Source organism: Amphibalanus amphitrite, unplaced genomic scaffold (genome assembly GCF_019059575.1).
Source record: "Amphibalanus amphitrite isolate SeventyFive unplaced genomic scaffold, NRLGWU_Aamphi_draft 000000F_arrow, whole genome shotgun sequence".
In the NCBI taxonomy this organism is placed as follows: Eukaryota; Metazoa; Arthropoda; class Thecostraca; order Balanomorpha; family Balanidae; genus Amphibalanus; species Amphibalanus amphitrite.
Window position 1 is genome coordinate 886,843 of NW_024881498.1, and position 26,743 is coordinate 913,585.

Here is a 26,743-nt window from a genome sequence, read left to right on the forward strand (position 1 = left end):
CTGAGACGGACGCCGCACACGGACCCGCACTCAGCGAGCCAACCTAGAAATGAAGGTATGTGCCGAATGAGCGCCTGGACGCGGCGGCCCGGCCGGCCGCGCCGGCACGTACCGTCGCTGCCCGACGGCGGCCAGCCCGACCCGACCCGACCTATCTCATCTGTTCATTATAACTATTTGTTGCTCCCGATCAAATCGATCAACAAGGAACTTTGGAAAAGGCTGAGTGTGAGTACATAGTGTACATACACATACATAGAGTTCAGCATAATAAAACACGGCTGCGCTGTGGCTTACATTTCTTTATTTTCAACATGGTTCTGGACGAAACAGCACTTCCATCCAAATAAAACCATATGCAAGGCAGGCGACCCATTAATGGATTAAAAATATGATTTGCCTACTTCAAACTACTGCAAAGCAGTGAATTTTTAGTAAAAGAAAACGCTTCTATAGAATGCATTTAAACGATCATCACTAAAATGTTTGGCGCATCATAAACGCTGACAATACTAACCTAGGAGACATGGCTACGCGGCACGCGCAGGTGCCTATCACATGACTCTACCATCACAAAAGTCCAATGGAGCACTGGCTCGATCCTGGTAGCTCAGGTACTTTGAGGCCGGCACGGAGTCGTGCTGACACGCCCGTCGTCTGCCGCGGCCAGCAGCGGCCGCCGGCGCGGCGGTCCGGGGCCCAGTCAGCCGTCAGGGGAAGGCCGGGCCGTGCAGGCCGCAGCTGGCGCACAGCACCGTTAGCTGGCCGTCGCACTGCGAGTAGAACAGCTCCGGCTCGGCGCAAACGGCCTCGTGTGCGGCGGCGGCGGCCGCCAGGGCGCGCCGCACCCAGTGCGGGTCGGCCGAGGGCGCGCACACGGACAGGCCGCAGCGGCAGCTGAGCCGGCACTGCGCCGTCAGCTGCGCGGCCGCCTGGCACAGAGGACAGGGCAGCTGGTCGCTGAACAGCTGCTCAGCCAGCAGCGACCAGTCGTGCTCCAGCTCGGCCTGGGCCAGGCCGTGCTCGCGCGCCAGCCGCTCCGCCTCTGTGGACACAGCAGGGACGGCCATTCTGAGGGCACTGCACGGCTCTGTCACGGCGCCAAGCGACCACAGTTTGGGCCGACACTAGGGTGTTTCACATTTTCAAAGTGCCATATTGCGAGTCATATCGATGATCCCCTCAAATGTCATCTGCTCACAAGTTTCTGTGTAAAATTTCACTTCATTCTGATGATGTTTAGAGGTCGCACATTTCTGCGACTCGCACATTTCTACGACTCATCTCTGATTTTGTTTCTGGCCGTAACATGAGTAGTCTTCCTGCGAACTGATTTGGTTGAAAAAGCCAGGCAGTGGCGGCGGAATAGGGGGTGCAGGGGGTGCAGCTGCACCCCCATCGAAAAACATGGGGTGCAAACATATCTTTTTTGCACCCCCAAAATCCATACAAGGGGCCCGTCGCACCATCCGATACATTTTCTCCTGAAAACCAGTGATCGGGAAACGAACACTGATGTGGAATCATCCGGGGTGTCTATTTATGGTCAGGAGCGCCCCATGCTAGTCGGGGCCTCCACACCGGCTAGAAGTGTCCTGAGCCGCGTTTGGTGCTCCACACGGCATCTGAGGGCCCCCACGACGGCCTCAGAGGGCCCTTTTATGACGATCTCTGAGGGCTCCCACCTGAGGGCTTTGTCCCCTGGGGCCCTACAACGGCCACTAAGGGCCCTCGTGACGACCGCTGAGGGTCCCACAGAGACTCTAGGGGCCACGCTGGCCTCTGAGGTCCCCTATGACGGCCTCTGAGGGCCCTTACGATGATCTCTGTTGTTCTCACGACGAACTCTGTCCCCTGGGGCCCTATAACGACCACTAAGGGCCCTCATGACGACCGCTGAGGGTCCCACAGGACTCCAGGGGCCCCACTGGCCCCTGAGGGTCTCTACGACGGTCTCTGAGGGCCCTCGTGACGGCCCTAGACCCAACTCAAGTCTGAGGGCCCATTTGGCTTCAGGCGGCCCAGCGACGGCCTCTGAGGGCCCCAACATAACCAGGCTGCGGGGGCTATGCTGGCATCTGAGGGCTCTGCAACGGTCTATTGAGGGCGGCAGGGCCCTAACAACGATGGCCTGCGAGTCGTGGAACTCAACCGGAAGGCGTTGCCCAAGCGCACCAAGGAAGGATGTGCCCCCTTCTCTGTGTAACGAGTTTTGGTGACAAAAGTGTGCGACCCCTAAATATACTTAAATTTGGGTTTCAAGCGTATCAATCGATTCAGTTTTACGGGTAGAGTTGGGGCAAAGTCGATATGGCTGAGTTTTGAACCAACATTATTTTACCATAGTGTAATGAAACACCCTAGCCGACACGGGCACAGAGACCGCGCCAGTACCAGCGCAAGAGTCACAGTCATCACAAAAAGGGTGCAAGTCAGAATAGCTAGTGACATTTGAGCTAGTGACTTTTGAGCTAGTGCAAAACAGCTAGTGTCTCAAAACAGCTAGTGACAAAACAGCTAGCGTCAAAGTAGCTAGTGAAGCAAAATGGCTAGTGCCTCAAAACAGCTGGTGATGAAATAGTATCGTCAAAATAGCTATTTCGTTGGACCTTGTTCCCTTCCCATTCACTTTGCTTCGAAAATGCAAGATATCTATGACTGTAAATATGTATTTCCTACATGCCGGGGTATGTCTTAACCACAGCACGAGCCGGGCAGTAAAACTATGACCAAGAAACTGTCGGTGTCAAAATGCCATGTTATTTGATAGGCCGGGCAGGAAACAAAAGTTTACTGCCCGAATTTACTGCCCAGGGCAATGACCTCTAAACTATAGAGCTTATCGCGTTAGCCCGCATTAACCCAGGAAATGTATAATTGACATCATTATTGCATGATATTTGCATCGTAAAATTAGAAAGCTAACTTTTTTTGGTAAAAAATATCTGCTCTGCTTATAAAGGGCTTTGAAATATTTTGTATTGGCTACAAAGCCAAAATTATGGTTAGATATGCGCCTATTAACCGAAATCCATTATCGTTTGTTGTCTTATCTTCGTTTTATATGTACACCGTCTCCTTGGGCCTAAGTTTATTCATTTATTGCGTTATTAAATATTATTTGACAGTTGTAGTCCTTTCCTCGAAACAAACATGTAAAATATGGAAAATATAATGTATTTCACGAACATTTTGCCATAGGGCATCAACAAAGCACGATTACATACCTATATAAAGCAAAGATTTTTGCAAGAAGACTGGAAAATTCACGTTTTATCACTAGGAATAGTAAACCTTCTTCTTGTTCTTATGTAGTGGCAAATCATTCATGTATTATGTTCCTTGGATATCCAATTGTTGTGCCATTCTGAGGAAATATTTTCAGAGACGATTCCGTTTGAAGTAAGGTATTTTGATGCATTTTCGTCCATGAATTTCCTTCAAAGCTTCATCCAAAGCAGTAGCGCAATCATTGTTAGAAAATTATGGACAAAACAATTGTATAAATGTCACCAAAACCTGTCAAAACGTTTTAATAGGTAGGCGGCATGTAGGAAATATCTTACTGACCTCAGCCGTACGAAATTATTTGGAAACTCGGCTTGCAAAATTTGACTCCGGCCCTCGTGCTTCGCACTCGGGCCTACGTCAATTTTGCAAACCTCGTTTCCAAATAATTTCGTCGGCCCGGTCAGTAATATATATTCCGCGATAAGGCATCTCAAACATTCAAAGTGATGTTGAAACCCACTCTCCGAATGAATTATGTTTGCTAATGATGCCTTCCGGCTTCCCTGTAGCGTCTCAGTAGTCAGTAGAGTAACTAATCTGACACTCGTGTCTCTAGGCATACTAGGCATATGTTTTCTTTTGTTTTTGAACATCCTGGCCACTTTTGAATTTCACAAGATCAGATGCTTAAATACTTTGTTCTTTTTGGATGGCGGTGAAAAGTTTCATTATTGATGTGGGCGATAGGTCAAACATGCCTTGAATCACCCGGTGCCACACTTCTAATATGTTGTTTGTCCTAGGGATCCCGTCCTCTGTCCTCCTTCTAACATTCCAAATAATTTTGTCAAACAACGGTGCTCTTCTGTTCCTTCTACCCGTCGGACTCGTCGTCGGGAAAGAATCCAACGACTTAGGAAAAAAAATATATAATAGCTGCTCGTTCCTTCTACCCGTCGGACTCGTCGTCGGGAAAGAATCCAACGACTTAGGAAAAAAAATATAATAGCTGCTCGTACTCTGTACGAATCAGCTATTTTGCTTCATTAGTTATTTCGACACTGGCGATTTTGTCACTAGCTATAATGAAGCACTAGCTATTTTGCTCTACTAGCTATATTGGCGCTAGCTGTTTTGTCATAGCTGATTTGATGCACTAGCTTTTTTGCATTACTAGCTATTTTAGCGCTAGCTGTTTTGTCACTAGCTGTTTTGAAGCACTAGCTCTTTTATACTAGCTCAAAAGTCACTAGCTCAATAGTCACTAGCTGTTTTGACGTGGACCCTTCAAACAAAAACGGTCTGAGTCATGACTACCCATGGGCCGGCGGGTGTTGACGCATTCATGCGCCGCGACTGACGGATTCCGGTAATCCTAGTTCAAATCAGCAGCAGCTCCCATACTCCCATAAAACTTATTAATGGGCGCACTGCAAACCCACCGACCCTCCCCTCTCCGGTGGCGGAGTCCCTACTGGTAACACATCGGCAATGTAAATGTTGGCAAATACACAGCGTTCGCATTGTTCTACCTACTCGTAGTTCGTGTGCTGCTAAAACTGTTTTATCAGTCCTCGATTAACAGTCACAGAATACAGTCGGTGTTCTCGAGCGAAGACCTCCCGAAGAAGCTGTGAACTTTACACTAAAGATACCAACTACACGCGCAATAAGGCGCATCTGGTCGACGGTCCCAGAGGAGCTGTGACAGACTGCGGAGGAGCTGTGACAGACTGCGGAGGAGCTGTGATAGACTGCGGAGGAGCTGTGACAGACTGCGGCCGGTCCCGGAGGAGCTGTGACAGACTGCGGAGCAGCTGTGACAGACTGCGGAGGAGCTGTGACAGACTGCGGAGGAGCTGTGACAGACTGCGGAGCAGCTGTGACAGACTGCGGAGGAGCTGTGACAGACTGCGGCGGGTCCCGGAGGAGCTGTGACGGACTGAGGTCGGTCCCGGAGCGCCCACTCACCCTCGGCGATGACCTCCTTCTCGAAGCGCTCCCACTGCTGGAGCAGCTGGTCCTGCTCGGAGGTAGGACCAGCCGGCCCGTCCAGGCCGCGCAGCCGGCCCAGCAGACGGTGGCGGCTCTCCCTCAGCCGGTCACGGACGCGCTGCCGAACAAGGCCGCGTCACACAGCAGCCGGTGCCGGGCGGGCCGGGCCGGGCCGGCGCGCGGCACCGTATACCGGGACGGCCGAACGGGCCACGACAGCCATCAGTCACGCAAATCGGGTAACACAAACCACAGCAACAAGATACGCTATTCACTTTAATAACAGGATGAAAGATAATGGAACTCTTGGAGTACCCGAAGCTGCGCCTTGGAGGATTCAATTACGCTCTTTATTTTGGGGACTAGACGAATCCTCCAAGCAATTTTGTTTCTCCACGTTTTTTAATAGGCAGTTAAGGGAGAAATGAAGGAAACTAGGTCTAAATAAATGTCATAGTCGTGCTCCACGTCTCCTAATTGACCTGATTGGTGTCTTTGAAGCGATTGAACCATTTTGTTGCCGTTGCTGAAGCCAACTTCACGGATGGCAGGTCAATCTCAATCCCAACGTAAAACTTAACAAACGTTGATAATAAAGATTAACGGCGATGGTAAATGGTTCCTGGGTGCCCAACAAGTAAGTATTTAATCATTCTCATCTTGCGTTTCCTACCTCATCTAAAAAACATGACATCAAAAAGTCAAACCCCGAAGCCAAGCATTTTCACGAGACGTAGGGGAGACCCGGGAGGTATGGGCCGGTTTTGTAAAAAGGCAATTTTCTTTCATTGGGCAGTGGCTAAACCCGTTTTTCACTCTGTGTACGTGAAATTGGCTTTCGCCTGCGAAGTGTGCCTGATGTTAGGCATCTGGGATCAACTACTTTGTCTCGAGATAACTTTCAATAAATCATGCGCTTTTTCGATCCAGCAAAATACACCGGGAGGCATGGGCCATGGCCCGGGAGGTGTGGGCCGGTGCCATGCTCCATATTCTTTTCTCGACAATGAGAGGGTCCGGGTCTCCCCTATATTTATTTCACATAGTTTGCTCGGCAAATCAATTACGCAGACCGTAAGTTTAACACGCGCAGTGGAAGGGGGGGGGGGCGGATTTCGCCTCCTGTTTTTCGCCAATAACTCGCGCCGCAAACATGATATTAATGTGAAATTTTGGCTACCTGTCCAGAATTGAACTGCAGATCTTCTCGTGCAAGAAATTAAAAAATCGGGTCACAACTTTTCTAGTAATAGCGGTGTAAAGTCAAACATCCTGCCGGCGTGGCGGCGCGGCGGCGCGGCGGCCGGCGCTAGCCGTTACGCGCCGCCTGAATTGTAGACTGTGCCGGGGCGGGACGGTTCCGTCTTTACATCGCGCTCCTTACCGCTGATTATATTCGATTCGCATCAAATTTTGTGAGAAGACTAAGAAATGTACAGGCAATCTTATGGTCAAAGAATTTTGAAAATCGGCCGGTAACAACTTGAGTTATGAGCAAGGGCGGCGCCACCGTGGGGGCAGTGGGGGCAGACTGCCCCCACTGACAGAAGGCCGTGGGGGCAAGACTATGTTTTTGCCCCCACTAAAAAATTGGCTGATCTTGAAAAGGGAACAGAAGACCTGTGCAATATCCATGATAGGATAGGATGTGATGGTGCAAACAAGGCTACAATGTACAAAACTGCAATGCAAAGTCGTGTAGGATGCGATGATGGCAGAGAAATTCCTTCATTTGGCATAACTTTTCCTTCACCTGGACGCATGACAAAAATGACGCGGCTGCTACGATGTCTGAAAAGAGCGCGCTGCGTGGTGCTGGCGCCGTACTGGCTGTTATGGTGCCCACCCCACAACTTCAACTTGGAGATTGCGCTTGTTGGGTGTTGGAGAGTGGCGGTGTTCGCGATTGATTTCAATTTCGGTGATGTTCACTTTTTTAGTGTTAGTTTGTGGAGCATTTCTGGCTATTCAATGTAAGATAGCCATGAAACTAACAACTTTGCAAACGGCAAGAATGTCATCTTCCCATTTTAATGGGTGGCCATGCTGATGTACCAACACTGATTTGGCTACCTGACCTGCTATCAGTGTATTTAACTCACCGTAGATTAAATATCTAGTTCAATACCACAGTGCCACATCAAAACTATGGAGATAGTGGAGTGCTGGGGGGGGGGGGGGGGGCAACAGCGATTTTGCAGCTACATCAAGATCCGATGGGTTTTAAGTTGAGCATGAATTTAAAAGGATAAGCTATTTGAAGTAATTTTGTTTTATGGCATAGAAAGGAAATGATTATTTTCACATGATCAATATTTTAGTTTGGCAAGATTTGGTAAGAATGGTGGTTCAAAGCTGTTCCGAACATCATAGCAGACAATTTTCACTTGACAATGCAACTATGGTTTTCATTATGAAGCTAGGGTGTTCAATCATTGATAAAATACCTCCTAATTAAAAAATGGTAATCATTGCTAGTTGATAAAATAAAATGATTGCTCATTGCAATCAGAACAGAGCAAAATGACCTCACAGTCAGCGTGCCCCTAACCCCCCAGCAATCAAAACAGAATTATTGATGGTACTGCTGCCTTTTGAGCATACAAAATCTAATGGAGAATCCATCAATATATTGATGGTCAATTTTATATTTCTCTCTTGATGCTCTGTATCTGTATCGCCAATGAAAATGAATCACTGCTTGTCTTACAGCAAACAAAGAAGATGGCACCACCAGAAAAGAAACAGGCCACCTTGAATGACTTCTTTCTGGCCATGCAGAAAAGGTTATTATAGTTGTTGTGATATGCTAATAGTTTGGTTTCAGCAAATGCAGTTTTAGTGCGACCTGAAAAAAGGCGCTCTTGTAACTGATGCACAAATTTAGATAGTAAATATAAGCCTATGATATTTGCATTTGAAATAGTATTTTCAGGACTCTGTTGTTCCGTTATTTTTATGTATAATTGTATATCATGTTAAGTGTTTGCCTACATTCCTTGTGTGTTCTTTGGTGTTGTACTTCATTCATTTTCACATTTACCCCATATTGAAAAAGTTTGGAATTCTATGTTTTTATTGGAGATCTTATATTAGGTACCTATTCTGACTACCTAATTATGACTTCAATACTATTCCTTGTTACTCTTATCCAAAATAAGTAGCAATGTGCCAAATATACCAAAACCTTTTCCAGGCCCCCTTCTAAGGAGACACCACCTAAGGCTTCTACATCCCAGGCTGCTGCTGAAGAGGTTCCTGATATCCCCCTGGATGCATGCGAAGGAGATGGTGAAAAAGCGCAAGGGCTGGGAAAAGGTATGATTTTGATGCATTGGTGTGTGTCGTTTCCATCCTCTCAAGTTTGTGTACCTACATATAACCTCTCCCACTACACGTTAATGCCGTTACTAGCTAGTCCCCTATCTCCAGTGACAAACATTAAACAGTTGGCCCAGTCTTTCCTATTTGTTTTCTTCTGAAAGTTGACCCGCTTGCAGAATCATAGGACACATTGTTTCGTAAATTTGTTTCTATAACCTTTCCGTAGAGGCGTACCAAATCCACAATTTGTTTAGTTGTATGACACTACGAGCTCAATCCTGACATGGAAAAACAACATACTGTTTGAACTCATGTGTTTTAACAGCAAACACGATGCAAGCAAGCATTCGCTGACACAATGACCTTGTGATCCTTTGTGCTCATTGTGATTCGTCCTTATTTCCCTGCTTCTAGGTCGATCCCTTCACCCTGATCCTGTCCTGGATGAGCCTAATCAGCCGACGATTGTCTTCCCGGTGGAAGATGGACGTCGGTTCCGGAAGGAGTGGTTCAAGCAGTTCCCGTTCCTCGATTACCACGTCTCCTCAGATTCTGTGACATGTCACACTTGTCGCATTGCGCTTTCCAATGGTTTTGTGAGGGAAACCCAGTTCAAAGAGAAGGGATTCCTGACGGGGTTCCGCAACTGGAAAAAGGCGGTGGAAAGGTTGCGAGTACGACGACGGTGCGAGTAACATGTCTGGCCGTTTGTCAGGCGTTCAGGCCCGGATAACAAGGGAGCAACCGAAAGCGATATACGTCCACTGCTCAAACCACACGCTAGACCTTGCTCTTACCGAGCAAGCTAGAGAAGTTGGACTCATCAGCGATGTAATGGTGCTGGCCCGAGATATCACCAGCTGTCTGAACACCGGAAAGCGGCACAATATGCTTCGGGAGCACGTCATCGAAGGAGCGGAGCTGGATGAGGACTGCAACGCCCTCGGAGGCGGGCCCCCTCGCAAACTTCTGGCGCTGTGTCCAACACGGTGGACTGTACGCGCTGCTGCTTTCAGAAGATTCCTAGAGCAGTATGACGCTATCGTCAAGACGCTGGAAGACCTGCAAGCCAACAAGGGGGTGTCGAGTGAGGTCAGATCAAAGATCAGAGGCCAACTCGCCGCGCTGCAGGCGTATGAAACTGTGTTCGGTATGATACTCTGTGAAAAGATCTTCACTCCATGCGAGCTGTTCGCTCGACAGCTGCAGACACCCAGCTTGAACATGAGCGACGTGATGAAAGGTGCCGATATCCTGATCAATTGTCTCAAGGCAATGAGAAAAGAAGATCAGTTCGAGAAAGTATGTCTCCGTGTAGATGTGATGTCCGAGAAACTCGACGTCGACATCCAACCGCCCAAAAAAACACGGAAGAAAAGGCTACCAAGAAGACTGGAGCACACGGACAACCCAGCACCAGCTGCGGAACTGGAGCCAAAGGATGAACTCCGTCGAGTGTACTTCGAAGTAATCGACGTGGTAACAGGGGAGCTGGAGAGACGATTTAGCCAGCCTGGAATGCAGCGGCTGAAAGCTATAGAAGATCTACTTCTGGACACCGCCAAGGACGTCAGTGCCGAAGCCGTGAGGGAATCACTCGACGTGTTCTGCTCGAACGAAGCCAGCGACTTTGATCCTCAACTGCTGGCATCTCAGCTAACAGTCCTGCACAACTCACTACTCGCTCGTGAAGCGAAAACTGTCAGTGAGCTGGCGAACTATTTGAGCAAGGAAGGCAGTGTGGTGCAAGGCATGCTGGGTGAAGTCCTTAAACTAGTACGCCTGTTTTTGACGATCCCCGTTTCGGGCGCTTCAGCAGAACGCTCGTTCTCGGCGCTCCGCCACGTGAAAACGTACCTGCGTTCCACGATGCGTCAGGACCGTCTGTCGCATCTCCTACTAATATTCATCCACCAGAAAGCGGCCCTCGAGCTTGACCTCTGGGAGGTTCTCAGGCAGTTCATCAAAAGTCGGCCAGACAAGAGGTCACCCTCTTTTGGGAATCCCTAGGCTGAGCTGAGACTGAGCTCAGGGAGGCATGGCCAAAATGTGATGTGATAACTATATCCGATCGCGCTGATGGAGCTTGATGCATCAACCAAAATGTACAAAATGATATATCCGGGTCATCTGGAAATATATGTGGGTCGCGCTGATGGAGCTTATTCTGTTATATCAATCATGGGTGAAACAATCGCACATACTTACTTCGGGAAATTAAAAAAGTACCGACTTGTTTTGGGGAATGCGCCATTGAACTTCTCAAAAGACAATTTTTTCCACAAGTTAGTGTCTCGTCATCTGTTTTTATAGTTTTATGTGATGTCGATATTAGTGGTTCAGTTCAATACGTTTACATCAAACTATATTAATTTCGAATGAAAACATCTAGGTGCAAGGTGCTGCTGGATTCTGAAGATTGGGGTATCAACAACAGTCAGGTCACCTGAAGCTTGCCCCCACTGGCGAAAATTCGTGGCGCCGCCACTGGTTATGAGTGTGTAAACACAGAATTGTGATTGCCGCGTTTCCCGCGTCCGCCGATCCCGCTTCAGCCGGCGACATCTTACGCTTAGCAGGCTTCTAACTGCCATATTTATTGTTGGATTAACAAGAAATTCACCATACATACTCACAAATGTATGTTCTTTCGTATAGTAAAAGAAAAAAGAAAATCGGCCGGTAACTTTTTGAGTTATCGGCGTGTAAACGCAAAAAAGTCGCTAATATGGCAGATTTGACCACTTTTGACCTCATTTGACCTTGAAGATATTGACCTAGGGTCATGAAATTCACACACAACAGAGTTCCCCTGGGCCCCCACCTACCCTCCAAATTTCGTCTTTCTAGCTCCAGTGGGAGCTGAGATCTTAGGGGGGGGGGCGACATCCGCCCCCCTTCCACTGGGCGTAGTACTCGCAACCCTTCCACTGCGCGTGTTAACCCATACTATGGTAGTGAACACAGCGACGGCGGCGCAACGAACACAATAGGTTCCTGTGCGCAAAGCGGAGGGAACGTACAGCGCAAAGAACGCAATGAAACACCAGGTCAAAGCCCAAGTAAAAAGAAAAAAAAGAAAAGAAAAAAGAAACTCTGGGAAACAAGTTCTAGTTATAAGAAAAGCGAGCCACACACGCTCACCAACCATGAGCGCCGCCATTTGAGGATGACCAGCCAGCCTTTGTGACACCGCAGTGATCACGTGGGCTGCCGTGTGGCCGCGGGTGCCACGGACACAGCCGTGGGTGCCACGGACACAGCCGTGGGTGCTACGGACACAGCCGTGGGTGCCACGGACACAGCCGGTGCCACGGACACACTGGGCTGAGCTTCCTCAGCCGCCAACGGCGCGTACTGCGAGTGGCTGCGGCCGCCGACAGATGGCAGGCCCGTCAACAGAGCCATCTTGCCGCGTACTCGCTGCGCGCGCAGCATCTGATTGACGCGGCCGGAGACAGATTGGCGTCTGCGCCTGCGCGCGGCCGGGTCGTAGTGCGCCAGGCCCGGGCAAACCGATCGGCCGGCGCAGAAACACACCGCCGCCGCCGTCAGGAAGAGCGCCGTCAGCAGAAGCGCGCCGCCGGACGCACCGAACACGTCCGGCTCGGGCGGCCGGTCGCGGCCGGCCGGCCGCCGGTCCGAGTCGTCGCTGTCGGCGCCGAGCTGCTCCTCAGCGTCGTCGGCCTGCTCGGTGGCAGCTGCCCGGCGCGCCGACCGCAGACTGTCGGCCAGCGCCGCGGCGCCCTGACGGTGCTGCCGCCTGGTGAGCGCCTCGGCCAGCTGCAGTTGTCCCAGGTCGCGCAGGGCGGCGCTGAGCTCGGCGCCGTCGGCAGGCGGGCGGTTCCAGCGGCGCAGCAGCGCCAGGCACGGCTGGTCGAGGCGGCCGGACGGCTCGGGCACGGCCAGCTGCCGCGCCAGCTGCACGCACTGGTCGCGGCTCAGGGAGTCGGCCAGCACCTGCAGAGCGGCCTGCGGCACGGCGGCCAGTGCCCCGGCCGGCAGCAGAGAGCACAGCCGCACTGCTATCAGCAGCGCCTGGCTGGCCATACTGAGCCCAACTGGCGCAGGGTTTAGCGTCCGCCGGACCGTGTGGTGACAGGGGAGGAGCTTGTCTAACAGCAAACACTACTTTCAGATAAGCATCGATACACAGCGATAGCAGAAACTTGAAAGAGGCCAAGTCCCTAAAACTACGAAGAAACAAAGACAGGGAGCAAGGATCAGGGGGAGGCACTCGCCTTGGCCGTATATGGGCCAGAATGTCTAACGATTTCCGCCATGTTGTGTATACCAAAGTCTTGAAAAGTTGATCACTGCAATCAAACTGCAAGCATGAAGCAGCAGCACTTTTGAGTAGTGTACCTCTCACTTAACTGCACCTCTGCTACCGTGCATGCAATTTATATTTCTGGTATACACAACATGGCGGAAATCGATAGACAAAAACAAGTCACCAATGCTCCTTCCAGTATATATTAGAGTTCAGTGGCAAGGATACATGGATTTCAAATGACTAAGACAGTCACGTGACAAGGAGAACAACTTTCCTCGTATTAACAAACGCGGGATCCTGAGATTGTTGCTAGGGCCTCCTCAAAGGAATTTTCAATGGGGGGGGGGAGGCAGAGGCTCAAGGAGCCAAACCGAGGTTACCCCTAAATCCTGTTTTTTTATAATCTGATTTAGGTCAACTATTTTTCGTCACAGCCCAGACACGATGAACTTTTCTTTATAGTAAATGGTTCACTTCCCTGAAATTAGTTTTTTTTTTTGCAAAGGATTTATGATTTTTTATGCTCAAAATGATCAGAAACTAACATAAAACCTTTTTGTAAAAAGGATTATCTTTTAAATTTTAACCCGCGCCCCGCTGGGGGGGGGGGGGGGCAGAATCTGACCCCCTCCCGTTTTTCGCCAATCTATATTACTATTTGAGGAGGGTGCGTCTGTCCGTTACCGAGGTCCCGACTTGGTGGTGCTTTGCGTGGACTACAGGCCAGACCGTTGCACCTAGCCCGGTGAAATTTGCACAACTTATAGATCAAGGATGCGCGACGTGCCTTTGAGGGGTCTCAGCTCGATCGGATTGATAGGGAGCGCGTGGCGCGTGCCCAAAAAGTGCAAATTCGCGTCATAGACTTTACATGTATAAATCGGCGTGCGAAATCGGGCAAAACGGCTAATTTTGGCCGACACGGGTCCAGTTCCCGTGCAATATCTTGGTGACCAGGGGTCCGACCGGCACGTGGAAAACAGCATCGTGTACAGAATTGAACGGGCTATTGAATGGTGTGCAATGCAGAGGATAGCACGCGCCACGTGCACCGGAGAGGGCACTTTTATTTGAAAAATTGCGGTTTTTGAGGGATTTTGGAATTAATTTTATTTTTAGGTTACCGTTAAATGGAGCGAGTTGAATCAACGCCTATTTGCAAGAGAAAGGGACCGCCTCTCATATAAAAATTGTGAATAGCTAATTGATCGACGCCAAGGTGGTACAAATCGCTAGAGAAAATGGTGTTTGTCGATGATGTGCCACTTTATTAATTACACGGGTTTTGCTGCATAACCTGATACGTTTGGCAATTGAATATGGTACCATTGGATAGAGCATTCAATTCTGTCCAATATTCAATCTTCATTTTTGCATGATGAGCAACAGTATTCTTGAAAATGTAAATGTTCCAAACCATTACATTGTCATTTTTAGCGAAATTCATCGATGGCCCTCAAAAGACTTCACGCCAGTTTTCGAATCATTCTAAAGTAGAACGCATGATAATACGACACGGGCACCTCGATGCGATGTATCCTTTTGTTTTCTTACAAAATGCTTGGCCGTCAAAAAGCAATCGAACGAAATGGATATCTACCAACCAAATCGACACAGACCAACCCAATACCCACGGGTCAAAAAATCCACCCTTCGCGTTGCGGAGCACGCGGGTAACCCTAGTAACTTCTAAACGTGTTACGCCAGCGACGTCAAACTTGCAGTACCCACTGAACTCTAATATATACTGGAAGGAGCATTGGTGACTTGTTTTTGTCTATCGATTTCCACCATGTTGTGTATACCAGAAATATAAATTGCATGTACGGTAGCAGAGGTGCAGTTTAGTGAGAGGTACACTACTCAAAAGTGCTGCTGCTTCATGCTTGCAGTTTGATTGCATGATCAACTTTTCAAGACTTTGGTATACACAACATGGCGGAAATCGTTAGACATTCTGGACCATATACGGCCAGGGCGAGTGCCTCCCCCTGGCAGTACCTTATCATACATCAATTTGACACGTTCCCTGAAAATTTGAGCGTTTTTCTTACTATATACTCCCACTAGTACTTCCTTGCCATCATACGTTAGGCTACTAAGATCGACATTCTAATCTTTTATTATGCATTTGTACGTACGAGGCTCTCCCATTGACGTACTACTTCGAAAAAGCCTGCCAATGGTCTTTCGGTGGTCCTCATCTAAAATGACTTTCAACGCAACTGTTTTCAGGAACTTCGTGAAATTTGATACCGTAAACGGGGGCGACTTTGCCATGTTTTCAACTTTAGACTCTTGTATTCTTTAAACTTGTTAACTTATTAGGATGACTCTATGCTTAAAACACGGATGAAGATTAGCTCTTTGGGTTTGCTATTATCATATTTATATCTTGCCGAAAAATATAAATTTTTAAAGAAAATGAGTTGTGGCAAAGTTAAACTGAAAAAAGGGGTGACTTTGTCACTATGCCAAATAATGTTTTTTAACCCTTGCAAATATTTTTCTAGCATTTTTGTTACATTGTATGGGGAAGGGCAACCATCCTTAATTGTTTAATAGGAAAAATAAAGGAATTCGAGGTTTTTTGCTCCTAAATGATGTACGAAAAAGGAGAGATACATTACCTTTTATAATGCATTATATTTGTTGAAAATAATTGACATTTGATAGTAAATAGAAAGCGAAAAATGGTTCAGAATAGCTAAATAAGCGAAAATGTGATTGTATCGGTACTCTAGCCCGCGCCGGGCCGGGGGGGGTGTTTGAACACCCCCCCCAGACTTGTAAACGACTCTGAGTTGATTCGTGAATCGACTCAGAATCAAACCGTTTTTCGATGAGTCATGAGTTGATTCGAATCACTTCATCGAGGAACTTGATGAGTCATGAGTTGATTCGAATCAATTAAATTTAACATCATGAGTCATTTGATGAATCGATTCAAATTTTCAGACTCAAACAAAGAATCGACTCAAAAGAAATTTGAGTCGTTTACAAGTCACCATCAACACCCTAATAATCAATGCTAGATCACCCCCTCAGCTTTAGCCATCACTTAACTCCATATTTCAGACTTACAAGAGCCTCAGAGGCTCAGGCACAGGCGCCTAATGAGCCAAAAGCATTTTGCAGTTGGTAGGTACTTAGTCTTACCAAACCAAGTGCCTGCTACACTACCTAGGTACCTACATTTACATGTCAGAAGTCAGAATTGACACCTGCGGCTGCCTCCCCTTCTCCCAGTCCCAATTTGGTCCCAATAATCAATCAACAGCATGAGAGTTTGGGCGTCCATAGAGTCAAATACGCCCAAACTACCTATAGCCTATAAACTACCTATAGGCTATGCTATAATACAAATAAACTCACCTATAAACCGCAAAATTGCGATGCTCAACTGCCAATAAACCACAAAATGCACATTTTCCCATGAAATAGAAGTTTAAAAAGAAACTTGTTTTATGACATCATAGAATCTTCAGAATAATGTAAAGGAGCGGCTTTGAAATATTTCCTCAGCGATCTACATTCGCCTAAAATATGTAGGTACTATGAGTGACGTCATGAATTCGAGAATAAAATGTGAAAGTCAAAGTATGCTTTAAGACTACATTAATGGCGCAGTTGATAACTTTCACGTCTGAATCTCGTGACAAATTGGCCGGATGACGTTGCCCGAATTGCACCAATGACAATTTATTTTTACCAAAAGGCAAAAGAGCCACTTGGTCAGTGCTCCGGTGCTCCTGATATCGATTAATATTCAATGACGTCATTTTTAAACTAAAATTGTAGACTAACAATATTCTTTTTTATATTCCTTGTTCGCAGCCAGTTGGCACTGCTAAACTAGGTGCCGTTTGGAGAATGTATATTGTATACCTACATTAACTACTTTCAAATGAGTCTCAACTCAAGATCATATCCGATTCTGAGGCCTGAGCCACTCATGCCCTCGTGGCCCATGGAGTCCCTGCTGATGGTGATGCTGAATGTTTCACAGGTGGGATTAATCCTATTTTTGAGGTTGTACTGTTTGAATAATTTTATTTGATATGTAAGAAGTAGTAACATTTCTCTCATTATCATGTATAAAAAGTTTGATTAAAAAAAAAAAACATGAATGCCTCTCGGAACTTGTGCTTTTGAATTTTCAAATAAGACTTTCTAGGTAATAATAAGAGATAGGTTACTATGCTACTCCTTAGTCCTTACTTATATTATAATTGTCTCTCAGAGTTACTTACAAATTTATCTGACATTGCACTGTTGACTGTTGAGTGTTGAAGATAGGTAGGTGTAAGGTAGGTACCTATGTACCTAGTCCTACTAGGTAGCTGCTTGAATCTTTGGTCAAGGCTACCTACTATGCTGCTTAATACAATTGTGGTATGCGGCATATTCATTTTATCATAGCTTTGAGTCAAATAATCAACAAATGCCTATAGTGAGTCATGGGTTGAATGAAATAAGTTCAATAAAAATGTCGTGTGAGTCATGAGTTGATTTAAATCGATTCATCAAAATGTGTGAGTCATGAGTTGATTCGAATCATTCCGTTGGCTTGTTGCTCAAGTCATGAGTTGATTCGAATCGTTTTATCGAGGAACTTGATGAGTCATGAGTTGATTCGAATCAATTAAATTTAACATCATGAGTCGTTTGATGAATCGATTCAAATTTCCAGACTCAAACAAAGAATCGACTCAAAAAAAATTTGAGTCGTTTACAAGTCTGCCCCCCCCCCTGCGGTTTTTCGCAGATATCTCAAAAACGGCGGCGCGGAGCGCCGCCGTTTTTGGCACACCTGTTTGTACATCTTTTACGCACATGTTGTGAAAATTTCAGACCCAGGTCACCTTAGGTCAGGTCACCAGGTCACGCCAAGTGACCTCAAAAAAAATAAGAATGCTCGTCATAGCTACAGCGATTGATCGATTGCCTTGAAACTTTCAGCGATTGATCAGAGCAACACTATCTATGAAATGTATATCTCGGAATTTTGATATTGGTGACCTAAGGTCAGGTCAATTTTGCGGCCTCTCCATTAAAGTCAATGGGAGAAAATTGAAAAGCGTCTGTTTTGCACGAACGCTATTCTAGACACTCTCAAACATCGAGATATAGGTAAAAGTGACACACTGAACCAGAAAATGGCAACTGTGACCCCCTCGTTATGTCTCCGAGGTCATCACAGGTCACGAACAGAATCTAACAGTTTTTCGCTAATTACTTCTGAGAGAGGCGTGCTAGAACGCTGAAAACGCCTTAGCTGTGTTCGGCTCGACGTTGCGGATCGACTGATATGCAACATGACCTTTTCCGGTCAGGTCATGACCTTGACCTGAGGTCAAATTTTCAAGTTGACCTTTCAAGGTCAAATTATAGTTCATTCGACGCGTCTCGACGAGAGGAACACGATGCTGGCAAAAGTAATGTCATGGCTCGTTTGAGTCAAAAGTTATTGCCGAAAAAACGTTTTTCGTAAAAACGGCTATTTTTGGAGTTTTTTACCTCTGGAGGCTGAACCGTTGACCTGAGGTCAAATCTGAGAACATTACTCAGAAAGGTCTGTAAAAGGGCTATCGAATGCGCTTTTCCGCGGCGCTGTAGCTCTATCGGTTCCCGAGATAGCCGTTGGCAGTTTCCAAAATGTTGAAATAGTCAACATTTTACCTTTGGTGACCTCTGGTGACCTGACCTTTGACCTGACCCAAAAAATGACTGAACTGTTTCGTCCTTATTTTGGACGTTCTTTCGATTGCCGCTTACCGCGTGTCGCTACGTGGCCCAGGAGCCGAGTTAGAAGGGGGTGTTAAGACACCCCCCCCGGCCCGGCGCGGAATCTCAGAGCACCGGGCCGGCGCGGGCTAGGACCTTGCCGCTTTCTCCCAGCGGCATTGAGAGGAACAGAAAGAGGCCGTTCTTGCGGCAACTTACCGGCACCCTTATTATCAGCGTTTTGATCTATAAAATAATAGATTTCTTCAGCCAGTCTTACTGGCAAACTCAGGAGTTATAAATGATCATAGCTGTGCTGAAAAGTTGGGCCCAGCTTCATCCATTTTTTGATTTTGGTAATTTTTACCTTTCTACACTCCCACTGTGGATTCCTGTTAATTTTCAGCATATAAATTTCTACTTTTCAAAAACCAGTTTGGTACCACCCTTGTGGCGCAGTTGGCAAGTGCGTTCACGTTTGGGGTGGGAGGTCCTTGGATCAAAGCTGACCTCTGGCAGCGTTTTCCTCGGCCGGCTCCTACCCAGGAGATGGCAGTAACTGGGGAGTGTTCGCTCGGTCGTGGGGATTAACCTGCGCCCCGTAGGGCTATCGGCGGACCCTACCACCCGTAGGGGGGGGGGGGGCCGTTTCGGCCCCCCCCTAAGATCTCGGAAATTTACCGGCCGATTTTCAAAATTCAAACGGCGTTCGATAGCCCCACCCGGGAACTACCTTGTGACCAAATTTCATTGACCTAGGTCAAACCGATGACGTCACAGGTCAGGTCAAAGGTCGGATTTTCACCATTGGCAGGCATTTCAAGAAATGTGTTGTGAAATCGAGTAAATTGGTAATTTATTGAAAACCATCGATGGTACATTGTTCGTCAAACACATACTTTGCTATCTGAGGTCACTGATACCAGGTCAGGTCACAGCGAGGTCAGGTCACCGGGGTCACAATATTGAAGTGTCGTGTGATACATGTTTTATGGTCCATTTTACATGACAAATGCGATTATGTGGGTTAGGCAGCCTTTGGGGCCAGCCCAGGTCACGTTTTGGTGAAGGTCAGGTCAAGGTCAGGTCAAACTAGGTCAAATTTCAAAGTTGATATTTTTGCATTAAATGGGTATCGATTCGATGCAGCTCGTCACGGGGAGTCTAATGGTGGTCTTTGTTTTGCTCTACGAGGTCTAGAACTGCCAAAAATTGAGTTTGAAAATTTGACGTCATCATTTTTGAACAGTTTTTTCGCTATAACTTGGCCAAAAAACGAGGTATCGATCTGAAATTTGGTATGTAGATAGGAGACGGTGGGTACTATCACATATATTCCGGTTTTTTTCGAAATTCAAAAAACTTTTTGGATTTTTTTGGTACTATATCCAAAAAAATGCTTTTTTGATTTTTAGGGGTCAAAACTCAAAAATGTCAAAAATCCGAGATAGCAGTTCTGTAGCCCTGTCAATTCTACACCTTTTATGTCCTGATCATTTTTCTGTATCTTCAAAGCTGTAGGCCTGACAGGTCTTCTCGCGAAGGTCTTTTTTCGGTCAAAAATGACAGAACATGACGTCATTCTGACGTCATTTGTGGCCAACCTATCATAGCCTCTGGAAAAAATTTTTGGTCACAATGTGTAAAATTGATGCCCGGAGGGGTCCTAAAAGTTTGGTGGCGATATCTCCAGCCGTTTAGGAGATATCGACGGAAAAGGACAGGGAGGGGCCGTTTCGGCCCCCCCCCCCCTACGGGGCGCGGGTTAACGCTGTGCCAGCCAGCGCCCCCGGCCGCAGGTACACGGGCCTGATCCGCCTTTAAACAGATCCTTCGGTCCGGTGACATGTCCCGAGGGCACAGCCTCGCTCCATGTCCCGGAGCAGCCCTCTGACCTGCCGGGCCCGAGAAATCGGGATAGCCCCAGCGTGCGCACCAGTGCGGTGCCACCTGGGGTGCGTGACAGGAAGCGTGCGGTCAAGGTTGTCCCGCGTAGCGGGTGCCGAAAACGATTCGTACCACTGCCGTGTATATAGTGTACTAACCCAGTATGAATGTGTGCTACTAACGATAAAAGCCCGGGTCGGGCACCAAAAATATTAAAAAAAAAACAGTTTGGAGATCAAAATCATGCTACATTGAAAAATTATTTTGAATTGCATCGGATAAGTACCTATTTCATTTTTGCATTGGTAACTTGGTGGCAAAGTCACCCCATGTGGCTTGCAATTCACTTGGTAAAATCGCCACCAACAATTTTAGCTAAATGAAGTGACAAATGTCAGTTTTGTTGGATATGCTAACTTAACAGCCTTGTCATGATCAACCATACCAAGTTTCAGCATCGCAGTTGGTCTAGAACATGATTAGATAATAAAAAGTTCGGACCTCTTCAAATTTAACCATTTCAATGACTCCAATAAAATGGAGTCCAGTTAGGTATTTAGTGGTAACTTATCTCTCAGTGAGGGTTATGTTGGAAGGCCCATCAAGTATCTTCCATTTGTGCATACAAAATTATTACATTCTTCTTAAAATATCACTGAATATCACCGTAAAGCATTTTTAAGAAGCATGGCAAAGTCACCCAGCAAGGCAAAGTCACCCCCGTTTACGGTACTCTATATGATGATAATTGTTCAATTTATCTATATCCTAAATTGCAACGTAATAGCTTGTTTCACTTTTGGTGTGCAGCTATTTAAAGTTTGTGTCAATTTTAAGTGAATACCTAATATATGGGGCATTCCACGATAGATCGTACCAGGCCCGTCACCCTCATCTCTCAGATTTTAATGAAAATCGGTCCTAGGGGTAATCATAGGCCCCAAAGACGCCTGGCAAAATATCAGACTTCTTAAATCAAAACTTTTTGAGTTATATTGCATTACATTTTTTTAACTTCGGTATGTAACGGTGAGTTTGATGGCCTATAACACAAGAACGGGTTAAGCAACCAACAAAAAGTAAACAACACTAAGCTTGCGATGAATCAAAAATTAATATTACTGTTTAAAAATTCCAAAGAAAAAATTTCATTATTGAACAAAAACCATAATCTTTTTTCATTTGCCTTTTTTTTCTTTTTTTCATTTGACTTTTGGGACCAAAATTTTTCACATTTTTATTTTTTTCAAAATAAACTTCATGTCATTGCAAATCGACATGCAAAAAATTAAAAAGGTGTTCTTTCTATAAGTTCCTCATTTTCCCGCAAACAAAATGGGTTTCGGAGGGGTTGATACGACCCCAGCACGCCGTTTCGCTTCTAATAGAGCTAGAGCCTCGCGGAAAAAACAAGCGTGTGTGCCGTTACAAGTCGCAGCGATTGGTACCCGATTTTAAGGTCTCAGGTTAACCGGTAGCGTCTGAGGTCAGGTCACGTGATTGAAGTTACGGGTTCGGTTTTTAGTAAATAACTTCGCAAAAAAATGGCCGCAGAGCCGCGATTTTGGCATCATTGTGTTCGCCTAGCTCAGGTGCATCGAATGGTATACTTTTTGCTAGGGTGAGGTCAACTTAAGTAGTTGACCTCGGGTCAAGGTCAGGTCAGAGCCCCTCAGGTCACGAAGCTGGGCAAAGGGTATCCTATGGCATACCATTCGATTCGGAAGGTCTTCCCGAGTCCATTGGTGGCTTTCCCGACCCTCTTGCTCCATTTGATCGGAGTTATTGACGAAAAACTCGTACGACCCTAGTGACGTCATAAATTACGTCACGCAAGGTTAACAATGCAAAAGTAAAGCATTGAACTTTGCAAGGAGTGCATGAAATCACGATACCATGTACGTGGGATAGTTTTAGATCATTCTCGGCGCCAAAATAACAGTTTTTTATATTTCCCCATTGATTTATAACAGTGATGTCACGTGACCGACCTGACCTCATGTAACCTTGAAAAATTCCCAGATATACAAGTTGTGAGACCTCTGGAGGACACCATGTATGCGTCCTGTAACTTTCATCTCGGACAGCTATGGTCATTGGCGTCCAAAACAATGACAGAACCAAACAGCCTTTTTCACCCTCGCGCTTATAGGAAAGAGGGTTGGATGAACCCTCTTTTCACTTTTTTCAGATGACTCAGACTTAAATTGAAATTTCAGTAACCCGTGATGTCACTAGGCAGCTTTACCACGCCATTTGTAAGCTCCCCTCCCGAAATCACTATTCGAAACCGTTATCGTGACGTAAAATAAATACATTTATAGAAAGAACACCTTCCTAATTTTTTGCATACTTCTTAACAATGAGCCAAATATTTTTTTAAAGAAATAAAAATTCAAAAAAAATTGGTCCCAAAGTCCCAAAAATACAAATGAAAGAAAACTCGATATGTCATATATCAAAAATAGCGTATTTTTCGAAATTTCAAAAATACATATTAATCTGTTTCATTGCATGTTCAATGTTATATAACATTTGGCATTTGAATAATCCGTCTTAGAGTTACAGCCCGCCAAACTTAGCGCTGCAAAGCAAGATCGAAAAAATGTTATACACCATAACTCAAAAAATACTTATCTGATAAGCCTGAAATTGCTACAGGTGGATTCAGAGCCCCTGATTACCCCTGAGACCAATTCTCGTCAAATTCCGAGAGATGAGGGTGTCAAATTGGAAAAAAGTGGTACGATCTATCGTGGAATGCCCCATATGCTACAAGAAATATGAACCGTGTTAAAGGGAGAGGCCAAAAACTGTAAAATCCGTTTCAAATAGCCCCACTTTACGGTAACAACTAACAAATAAAGCCAATTACTATGCATTTCAGACCCCATGAGACCCTGCTTTTCGGCGATAATTTCTTCAATTTTTGTCCAATTAGCTTGAAATTTTGGCAGACGATGTTTCAGCTCAAGCGCCAATTTTTGTCAATATGGTCTCTTAACAAAATATCAAAATTTAGAGCACTTGTCGTTGGCTCGTAGTTAACCCAGATCTGCCCAGAGAAAAAAAGTTAAGGAATTTTTTTGTAACATTGGTATTAAAGTACTTTTGAATCACATTGCTTACCAGCATATAGCATTTGTTGTTGGCTGTACTCATTTCGTCGGAAATTACCGTATCATATATGATACGCTGGGCAGTTTCGCACTTTTATATCACCCTATACGATATTTTTACTGGGTTAAAACTTGAGCAATAAAACATCTCAGAATGGCCAGCTTTGCATTTATTTGTACTGTTGACGTCATAAGATGAAAGCTATGTCTGGGGAGAACACCAAGCTCACAGTTAACACTATGCAACGCAGTACACAATGCCTGCATACATACAGCATAACGATCCATTCACATAGAACTGTGTACAGGAAAGCGACAGGCGTACTTGACTTGACATCGCTTTGTGTGCTCGACATCATCTCACTCCTTCGTGTGGTATGTCACAAAGCATGCGTCGATGCAGAGACCGACGTCACACTTTTTGCAGCCGAACCGGCTCAGTGGTCCCCCCTGGGCACCACGGCTTGGGCACGAGCTCAACTGACATCGACGACGCTTGTTGTTGGGGAGCTTCATAGGCCAGTGATCGACGCGATCAAACCGAGCTTCGGCCCCCAGTGGAGCTCGTGGCTTTTTGTGACCGGTTCCATGTGGCACCTTGAACGTTTTGAGGATAGAGCTTGCTACTTCCCTTCGGAATTGAAGTCCGGAGAGGTCTCCTCCAACTTGACGATGAAGCGCCCAGGCGTTGTTCATGGCCACGTCGATGAGCCATGTGAAGACAGGGAAGTAGAACTTCTTGCCATGCACCCCTATACGATACAGGTTCACGTTTTGATTCATCCGGTCTGTGAAGCCCATGGACTTGTTGTACTCCTTCACTATCGATGGGCAGTCAACTTTGATTTTCTTCTTCTCGGCCCGACTCCAACGACTGACCTGTGCAATGGGTTCGGACCCGTACACCGTGGAAGCGACTGTGACCGGCTTGTTGTCCTTCCAGCGTGTGACTCGGATGCCGTCCTGTGTCTTTGCAGCGAAGGACGTTCCCCTCGGCTGCCTCTCCATCTCTTTGACAGGAGGTAGCGGATCGTTTGGGACACGGTTGGAACGAATCGTGCCGGTCCCATCGAGACCGAGACTCTTGAGGTGTCGGAGGAGCGAGATTGAAGTGAACAGATTATCAAACACAACGTGGAATGGCATACGATCCATTCCATCACGCTGAAGAAGCTGATTCACAAGATGAATCACGGTGTATGCTGTCTTGCCTAGAGTCTTTTCCAGCTCTTCATCTCCTTCGTAGGTCGACCCTTGATAGAGGTCAAAGGCAGCCAAGTACCCAAATGGTCCGTTGAGACACCATGCCTTGTACCCAAACCGAATCGGCTTGATGCGGATAGATTGCTTGAGAGAGCACTTGCCAAAATACTTGATGATGCTCTCGTCGTGGGAAAGAAAGCGTGTTGGCACGAAGTGCTCGATGAAACGAGTCTGAAGAAGTTTGATCATAGGTCGGAGCTTCCAATACCGATCTGACTTGTTGAACTCATCTTGGTTTGCGAAATGGAGGTACCGAAGTATTTCCTCGAACCGGTTCCGCCTCATCGCTTCAGATACCAAGATGTTTCGGCAGTCATCTTCCTCTTGCCAGAACATTCGGCGAGACGGCAGCGGACAGTATCCTGACACTACAAGGATGGACAAGAAGGTCAAGATTTCCTCCTTTGTTACACTGAACTCGATGTCTGACTTCAGCCGCGCGTACAACACCATCTCCTTCTGGATGTGTTCGAGGACTTCGTCATCTATAAAAAGACGGAAGAGCTCACTAGGAGAGAAGTCGCGGTATTTGTGAGCGTCGAAGTCTGGGAAGATGCGTACCGGTGAAGATGAGAAGTTCCCTTGTGTCCACTTCTCACGCTGCTTGGGCGACCTTCCTGAGTTCTGATGCTTGGCGGCAGCACCGTCTCCGCTCTGCTTTACATCTCTGGAAGGCTCCGAGACGTCTTCACCGTCGGAATCGCGTCCAGAAAAAATCCCAGTTCCTCGCACCTCGGCCCGAGCACGCAGCTGCCGAGCTGGAAGCCGGTTGAGGTCACGCTCTCCGGTCGCATCCTCATCGTCACCGGAGTATTCGTCCGTGTCGTAGGACGCCTCCGGTGGTTCAACGATGACATCACCTCCATCAACATCGTCGTCGTCCTCCTCCAGAATGTCAAGTATCTCCGCCAAGGTAAGTCCCCGTGGCCTGGAAACAGATGAATGTTACGGTAAGTTATTGTGTCGACTAGTGTGAGAAACTGCCCACCGTATCATATATGATACGAAAGCATTGACATCCTTCCTGACACGGCATATCTCACACAAAAATGAATTAAACCATGTGGTATGTAACCTTGAATAATTAGGTACCATGCAGCAACAAAATTGAGGAATTAGTCTCAAAGCACTTGAGGACACACTCACCTAGGCATCTTCGCGTCTGGTCAATGCCGACCTCTTTGGGTAGTTGTTTTTGTTAAATTACGCTAAACACAATATATCTGGAATAGAGAAAAAGTTACCCAGTGTAGAGATAGTACACACCCCTGATATCATATCATCGCAAAATAAAGTCTTCGCGTCCTTCGGGTAGTAGTCGGTTGCCATGGCAACGACCAAGCCACTCGTCGTATCATAAATGATACGGTGGGCAGATCTGGGTTAATCAGTTTTTGCACCCGGATAGAGGCTCGCTCGCTACCGCACCGGATTGGATAGGAGCGCTGGCCAATCACGTTGCGCCGGGCCCGACTAAACTCCGCCCACTGGCCGTGACCGCGATGGGTCTATGCCGCTTCAGTCAGTGTCAGCACCGCGGAGAGGTCGGAGCGGGACCACATACTGGAGACAAGTGAAGCTGGCAAAGTTGTTTCGGGACGAAAGCCAAAAAATTATCCGTTTGAGGGCATTTGGTATCCTCTTCACCTTATTTTGGTATTTAAACGTCGAACCAGCTCAGAATATTCAGAATGATCAGAATCAAGGTAGGATCTATTGGAACGGAACCGGCCGTAGAAGGAAAGATGGATAGACTCTTGGACTCTGAACATTTATTTAACCCGGAGTTGCACCTATCTCATCGTCAGGTTGGGTCAGGTCACTACCCGATTACCTGTAAGACCATGTGTAAGCCTCTGCTTGACCCAAAAATATTGATATATTTGGCAGTGCCAATAAATGTTTCTGAGGAAGGCGCAGA

At 46.7% G+C, this 26,743-nt stretch overlaps 2 protein-coding genes and 1 long non-coding RNA gene across 5 annotated transcripts in view; 1 reads left to right on the top strand and 2 right to left on the bottom strand.

The window, feature by feature from the left end:
* Window positions 1-286: 286 nt before the first annotated feature.
* LOC122378143 (RPA-interacting protein B-like) overlaps window positions 287-26,743 on the bottom strand; it is a 46,844-nt gene continuing 20,387 nt past the window's right edge. For all 3 annotated transcript variants that reach the window (XM_043358911.1, XM_043358997.1, XM_043359080.1), the window contains 2 exons: window positions 5,203-5,344; window positions 287-1,045 (listed from right to left, as the gene is read on the bottom strand). In XM_043358911.1, coding sequence (XP_043214846.1) covers window positions 711-1,045; window positions 5,203-5,344 — 477 coding nt within the window. In that variant the 3' untranslated portion in view covers window positions 287-710. The remainder of the gene's footprint in view (window positions 1,046-5,202; window positions 5,345-26,743) is intronic.
* On the bottom strand, window positions 6,242-12,762 carry LOC122378056. Its single transcript, XM_043358777.1, has 3 exons — window positions 11,863-12,762; window positions 11,495-11,823; window positions 6,242-6,311 (listed from the first exon to the last, which is right to left on the bottom strand). Exons 1-2 carry the CDS (start codon window positions 12,598-12,600, stop codon window positions 11,752-11,754), a joined length of 810 nt encoding a protein of 269 aa, XP_043214712.1. The 5' UTR covers window positions 12,601-12,762; the 3' UTR covers window positions 6,242-6,311; window positions 11,495-11,751.
* LOC122378286 lies at window positions 7,937-9,145 on the top strand. The gene is made up of 3 exons (XR_006255998.1): window positions 7,937-8,012; window positions 8,423-8,544; window positions 8,965-9,145. It is a non-coding gene; the product is annotated as an uncharacterized LOC122378286 (long non-coding RNA).